This window comes from Acartia tonsa, chromosome 5 (genome assembly GCF_053477335.1).
Source record: "Acartia tonsa isolate MP-2025a chromosome 5, ASM5347733v1, whole genome shotgun sequence".
NCBI lineage: Eukaryota > Metazoa > Arthropoda > Copepoda > Calanoida > Acartiidae > Acartia > Acartia tonsa.
In genome coordinates, this window is record NC_137264.1 from 14,080,035 (window position 1) to 14,087,423 (window position 7,389).

Sequence of the window (7,389 nt, forward strand, 5' to 3'; positions counted from 1 at the left end):
TCCGAGATCTTAATCTGCAGGAATAAATCTTACTACTTTAAATTAATTTGAGGATGAAATAAAGTTTTATTGATTCATGGAATTGAAATTAATAGTGTCTAAATTTTTTAATTTAATTTTGTTTATTATGATTAGGGATATATTCAAATAAATTTATCGTCATTGTCTTATCCCTCAAGATCTCTGACAATTGATAAATATTTTATATTTTTTTCAGAATTAAGTAAAAAATGTTATTAAAATTATGTTTTGTTTTGTTGTTTCTAGACTCCATTTCTGGGTTTTGCACGGTGAGTAAAATAAGGGAGGGAGGTGACAATGGGCTCTTTATTACACTATAGTACCCAAAGTCTTATAATAACGTTTTCTTATATTTATCGTTGGCTTAACAACCTTGGGGAGCTTTAATTAATTTTGATTGGTTGGTTCAATAATTTAAGTGTCTAAACGTTTCAACCACCAATTGTAATTTACAGAAGGGGTAATTTAGTGTGTTAAAATTGGGGATGTACAATAATTGTCCTATCCCTATAGATCCCTGGTAAGTAATAGGTTTGTCCTGTTTAATTCAAACTTTGCATTGATGATTCCTTTACTAGTTGGGTACAATTTGGAATTTAAAGCGAAACAGCTTATACGTACCTTGACATTTTAACAATATTTTGACATCAATTTTCTTGTATGACATAGTCATCCTATATATTAGCATATTCAAAAAAAAGTGATTCTTAGGATGTTTAGGCACCAAATAATATTTAAAAAAACGAGCTGATTTTTACCTCCGAACCTTATTTTATTTTTTAGTATGGTTGGTATTAATCTCAGAGTGTCTAAACTTTTCAACCAATAATTATTATAGGACGTGAACGTGTATCTTGATGGTCCAGTCCATACAAGCACCCAGGAAAGGAGATCTATAGATTATTAACGCAAAAATTGTCATTTATTCACTTCATACCTAAGTAACAAGATGTCTGTCTGTGGGTATTTATGTCCGCTAAGATCACTTAAACGATTTGGTCGATCGTTCTGCAAGTTTAGTATTGCATCCAGGGAAGGTTTTTGGCTAGGGGCTTATATAAAAGTAACAAGAATAAGATGTCTGTCTTTATGTTTTTCTGTTTGCTGAGATTTCTTAAACTAACCCATTCGATCGTTTTAAAATGTTCTGGGAAGTTTTATATTATTCCAGGAAAGGTTTTAGGCTACTTGTAGGGAGGATAACTACGCACTTTCCATGTGATATAGCAGCGAAAAAAAGTCTCCACGCTATACTAACAAAAAATAGCTTTTGTTTCGAAAATTAAATACGTATAAAAGTACCTAGTCCACAAATAAACTTTTTTTTTGATTCTTAGATTAGATACTTACCCTCTTCTGATTTTATTATAAAATTCTATAGTTTTCCAAAATCAGGAAATCAATTCTACAGCTTGCCAGCAAAAATGTACAGCCACCAGATGCGAACATTGGTCATACAGGTATAAAGTATCTTTAATCTAGTAGCGAAGCTACTCTATAGATCGAAATGTTTGTCTATTTATTACCTTCGGTGATTTTCTCTATTGCTAGTCTGTATAGACGGCTTTAGGATGAGATTCAAGTTTATAATTTTCTTGGTACGTTGGTCTGTCATTCAGGCATTTCTAATAAAATATTTTTGTTACAGTAACTTCTATAAAAAAGAATTTATTTATTTTTGTTTATTGATAAATTTTAACATTTATAAATTTAGTAATATAAATATTATTTTCACATAATTAACTGAAAAGTTTCTAAATTATTTCGTGATATCATTGTTATTGAATTAATTAGAGTTTTGTTTTGATTACAGGAATGGAAAATGTGACGTACTCAAGTTAGCTAATCCAGGAAGAAAGGTAGTTATAAAAAATGTTGGCTTACAGGCGTTTTGTTTGAGTAAAATGCAATTTTTAATACCTAGCTGAAGTTACTGTTTCAGAAAAATTATTTTTTCCATAAATTAATTAGGTACTAATAATAGTTTTATATCGCATCCTATTTTAGACAGCTTCCTGCGGATATTGAAATAAAAAATTATTAAAAGATTAAAACCAGTTTTTAGCCCGTGCTTGCAATACTGGTTTTAATTTTATGATTTCTATTTTAATATTCGTTGAAAATTGTCTGTAATACGATGTTGTACAGTATGGCTGAGAACCGGTTCTAATCCTGTGAATATTAATCGGCTTCGAAGCCATACTTAAAAAATATTGAGCATTAGTTTTTCCTCTTGTATAGATAGCACATAAGGGGGGGGGGGGAAGTTTGTACAGTTATAGGAAATGAAATTCAGTACTAAAGTTTGGGAGGGCCGTGTGAGCTTGTTTTTAGAGTTATCAACCTAATTCTTTTTGTGAGCTCTCTTATATGACTGGATCTACACATAAAACTTTGAAAATCGAATTTTGGGACTTTCCCTCTAGGGGCTAGTGGAGCAAAAGACCCCCCCAAACACTAAAAATTTAAGTTCTGAGCTTATATTTAGAGATATGGAGATGATTTTTTTTCAGAAACCTTTTTTAACAAAACCAAACTAAGTAATCATTTGAGATTTCATTTTGGGACTTTCCTTCTAGGGGCTTGTTGAGCAACAGACCCCCCAAAACACTAAAAATTTGCGTTCTGAGCTTATTTTTAAAGATATCAACCTGATTTTTTTTAAATAATACTTTTTTAACATAACTAGATCAACGAACCAGTACAGATTTCATTTTGGGACTTTCCTTCTAGGGGCTAGTGGAGCAAAAGACCCCCCCCCAAACACTAAAAATTTAAGTTCTGAGCTTATTTTTAGAGATATTGAGATGATTTTTTTTCAGAAACCTTTTTTAACAAAACCAAACTAAGTAATCATTGGAGATTTCATTTTGGGACTTTCCTTCTAGGGGCTTGTGGAGCAACAGACCCCCAAAAACACTGAAAATATGCGTTCTGAGCTTATTTTTAAAAATATCAACCTGATTTTTTAAAAATAATACTTTTTTAACATAACTAGATCAACGAACCAGTACAGATTTCATTTTGGGACTTTCCTTCTAGGGGCTAGTGGAGCAAAAGACCCCCCCAAACACTAAAAATTTAAGTTCTGAGCTTATTTTTAGAGATATTGAGATGATTTTTTTTTCAGAAACCTTTTTTAACATAACCAAACTAAGTAATCATTGCAGATTTCATTTTGGGACTTCCCTTCTTGGGGCTAGTGGAGCAAAAGACCCCCAAACACTAAACATTTAGGTTCTGAGCTTATTTTTAGAGATATTGAGATGTTTTTTTTTCAGAAAACTTTTTTAACACAACCAAACTAAGTAATCATTGCAGATTTCATTTTGGGACTTTCCTTTTAGGGGCTTGTGGAGCTACAGACCCCCAAAAACACTAAAAATATGCGTTCTGAGCTTATTTTTAAAGATATCAACCTGATTTTTTTAAATAATACTTTTTTAACATAACCGAATCAACAAACCATTACAGATTTCATTTTGGGACTTTCCTTCTAGGGGCTTGTGGAGCTACAGACCCCCAAAAACACTAAAAATATGCGTTCTGAGCTTATTTTTAAAGACATCAACCTGATTTTTTAAAATAATACTTTTTTAACATAACCGAACTAAGAAACCATTACAGATTTCATTTTGGGACTTTCCTTCTAGGGTCTAGTGGAGCAAAAGACCCCCAAAACACTAAAAATATGAGTTCTGACCTTATTTTTAAAATAGCAACCTGATTTTTTTTAAGAACACTTTTTTAACATAACTTGGTAACTTTTACAGATTTCATTTAGGGACTATCCTTCTAGAAGTTAGTGGGGCAAAAGACCCCTAAAAACTATTTTTAGAGATATTGAGTTGATTTTTTCATGAAAACTTTTTTCACGTGTTTGACTAGGTAGCCACTAATAATTTCATTTTTGCACTTTCCTTTAAGGGGAAAGTATGGTAAAACACCTCCAAAACAAAATAAATTGAGTTCTCAGCTTATCTTTAAAGATAATGAGCTGATTTTTTTAATATAAACCTTTTTCATTTTATTCAACTAAATAATCACTATCAATTTTATTTAGGCACTTTCCTGGAGATACAGATATGGTTGCTGCCTCCCTCTTTTAAGCACTTAAATGATGTGCAATTCTTTTGTAAAATCTCTTTAAAAATAAGCTCAGAACGCATATTTTTAGTGTTTTTGGGGGTCTGTTGCTCCACAAGCCCCTAGAAGGAAAGTCCCAAAATGAAATCTGTAATGGTTCGTTGATTCAGTTATGTTAAAAAAGTATTATTTAAAAAAAATCAGGTAGATATCTCTAAAAATAAGCTCAGAACGCATATTTTTAGTGTTTTGGGGGGTCTGTTGCTCCACAAGCCCCTAGAAGGAAAGTCCCAAAATGAAATCTGTAATGGTTTGTTGATCTAGTAATGTTAAAAAAGTATTATTTAAAAAAAATCAGGTTGATATCTTTAAAAATAAGCTCAGAATGCATATTTTTAGTGTTTTTGGGGGTCTGTTGCTCCACAAGCCCCTAGAAGGAAAGTCCTAAAATGAAATCTGTAATGGTTCGTTGATTCAGTTATGTTAAAAAAGTATAATTTTAAAAAAATCAGGTTAATATCTTTAAAAATAAGCTCAGAACGCATATTTTTAGTGTTTTTGGGGGTCTGTAGCTCCACAAGCCCCTAGATGGAAAGTCCCAAAATGAATCTCCAATGATTACTTAGTTTGTTTATGTTAAAAAAGTTTTCTGAAAAAAAAACATCTCAATATCTCTAAAAATAAGCTCAGAACCTAAATGTTTAGTGTTTGGGGGTCTTTTGCTCCACTAGCCCCAAGAAGGGAAGTCCCAAAATGAAATCTGCAATGATTACTTAGTTTGGTTATGTTAAAAAAGGTTTCTGAAAAAAAAATCATCTCAATATCTCTAAAAATAAGCTCAGAATGCATATTTTTAGTGTTTTTGGGGGTCTGTTGCTCCACAAGCCCCTAGAAGGAAAGTCCCAAAATTAAATCTGTAATGGTTCGTTGATTCAGTTATGTTAAAAAAGTATAATTTAAAAAAAATCAGGTTAATATCTTTAAAAATAAGCTCAGAACGCATATTTTTAGTGTTTTTGGGGGTCTGTAGCTCCACAAGCCCCTAGAAGGAAAGTCCCAAAATGAAATCTGTAATGTTTTGTTGATCTAGTAATGCTCAGAACTTAAATTTTTAGTGTTTGGGGGGGTCTTTTGCTCCACTAGCCCCTAGAGGGAAAGTCCCAAAATTCAATTTTTAAAGTTTTATGTGTAGATCCAGTCATATAAGAGAGTTTACAAAAAGAATTAGGTTGATAACTCTAAAAACAAGCTCACACGGCCCTCCCAAACTTTAGTACTGAATTTCATTTCCTATAACTGTACAAACTTCCCCCCCCCCCCTTAATCACACAAAAATACATTTTAAGAGTTTCTTGTAAATACCCCCATTGTATATTGTCTCTATTGAAATGTTGCTAATTTACAGTTACGCCTAAATTTTTTGTAGCCATTATTGATTACCTATGGAAAATTAAAGTAGGACACCTGCAATACGCAGAAAAAATAGTTAATAAGAAGAGAATAGTCACCACAACATCAATATTAAGGTTGGGGAAGTGGGGGCTGAACACGGTGGCTGAGGAACCACTGAACCGTTATGGTTCTCCGTTACTATGTTAATATTCAGGTTGGCAAAGTGGGAGCCGAGCACGGTGGGTCAGGAACTGCCCAGTGCTCAAAGCAACAAGTGACTGGAGTTGTCTGCCATTATGTTCAGTCTAAGGAGCCGGTGGTCTGTCTGTTTCCTTTCATTGGAGAGGTATTAGACTTTTAGTAGCGCAGCTATTCTATAACTAGACTATATCTTTACAGAAGTAAGTCTAATAAGATGTTTGTCTGTTTGTTTCCATTCATTGGAGAGGTATTAGACCCATTAGCAGTGCAGCTACTCTATAATTAGGGTATATCTTTACGATAGTCAGTATAAAAAAACCGGTTGTTTGTCTGTTTCCTTTCATTGGAGAGGTATTAGACTATTAGTAATAGCACAGTTACTCTATAATTATGGTATGTCTCTCGATACAGTAATTTCTTGCCATGTTTTCAGTCGAAGCAGCCGGTTTTCTGTCTGGAGAGGTAAATTAAAAATGTTAGAATCTTTACATCGGTTTTAAATATCATAACATGATTCCTCTAACAGTTGGACATAATTTATAAAGTTTAGAAACTCTCTAAAAGTATTACCAGAAAGTACATATGAATGTCCATTTTAAACATGTTGAATTTCGAGGAAGATAAAAAACCATGTAATGTCAAAACTATTTAACAAAAAAATCTAATATACAGAAGTGGTAATTTTGTTTAGGTATTATTATTGAGGATGTGTACAATATCAGTATATCGTCCATTGTCTTATCCCTTAAATCCCTGTCAATAATGAAGCTTTACATTTAGAATCCAGGACAAAAGAATACCAATCAACCTCCCCATAACTCTTGTCTTCAAACCAAGAAAGGAAAATACTGGTGTGCTACTAAACTTAGGTATCTATCTATCTATATATCTATCTATCTAAATAAATGTATATCTATCTATCTATCTATCTATCACAACCTCCCCATAATTCTTGTCTTCAGACTAAGAAAGGAAAATATTGGTGTGCTACAAAACTTAGGTATCTATCTATTTATAATTATATCTATCTATCTTATCTTAATATCTGTCTATCTATCTATCTATCTATCAACTATTTATATGACTATCCATCTATCTATCTATCATTTTCCTCATAACTTTTGCTTACAAACCAAGAAAGGAAAATTTTGGTGTACAACTAAACTTAGGTATCTATCTATATATATATTTGTCTTTCTATATATCTACACCAACCAAAATTGTTCAAAAACTATCTATCTATTTTAGTATAAATAATGAGTTATTGGCAACTAGCAATCAAACCCAAGATATTCAATGTGTTTTCTATCTACCTATTTATCTATAATATGTCTATCTATCTATCTATCTATGTATCATAATATATCTATCTATCTATTTTAGTATAAATAATGAGTTATTAGCAACTAGCAATCAAATCCAAGATATTCAATGTGGTTTCTATCTACCTATTTTATTATCTATAATATGTCTATCTATCTATCTATCTATGTATCATAATATATCTATCTATCTATTTTAGTATAAATAATGAGTTATTGGCAACTAGCAATCAAATCCAAGATATTCAATGTGGTTTCTATCTACCTATTTTATTATCTATAATATGTCTATCTATCTATCTATCTATGTATCATAATATATCTATCTATCTATTTTAGTATAAATAATGAGTTATTGGCTACGAGC

At 31.7% G+C, this 7,389-nt stretch overlaps 1 protein-coding gene across 1 annotated transcript; it reads left to right on the top strand.

The window, feature by feature from the left end:
• The first annotated feature begins 215 nt into the window (after positions 1 to 215).
• Positions 216 to 7,060, top strand: LOC145320252 (uncharacterized). Its single transcript, XM_080162682.1, has 7 exons — positions 216 to 290; positions 860 to 901; positions 1,414 to 1,481; positions 1,835 to 1,880; positions 5,714 to 5,845; positions 6,481 to 6,569; positions 6,949 to 7,060. The coding sequence occupies exons 1-7, from the start codon at positions 231 to 233 to the stop codon at positions 7,025 to 7,027; spliced, it is 516 nt and encodes a 171-aa protein (XP_080018808.1). The 5' UTR covers positions 216 to 230; the 3' UTR covers positions 7,028 to 7,060.
• Positions 7,061 to 7,389: the final 329 nt, after the last annotated feature.

Coding starts and splice junctions, on each gene's coding strand:
- LOC145320252 (XM_080162682.1), top strand. CDS start 231: ATGTTATTAAAATTATGTTTTGTTTTGTTGTTTCTAGACTCCATTTCT. Junction 902..1,413: donor GTCCAGTCCATACAAGCACC/CAGGAAAGGAGA, acceptor GTTTTCCAAAAT/CAGGAAATCAATTCTACAGC. Junction 1,482..1,834: donor TGCGAACATTGGTCATACAG/GTATAAAGTATC, acceptor TTTTGATTACAG/GAATGGAAAATGTGACGTAC.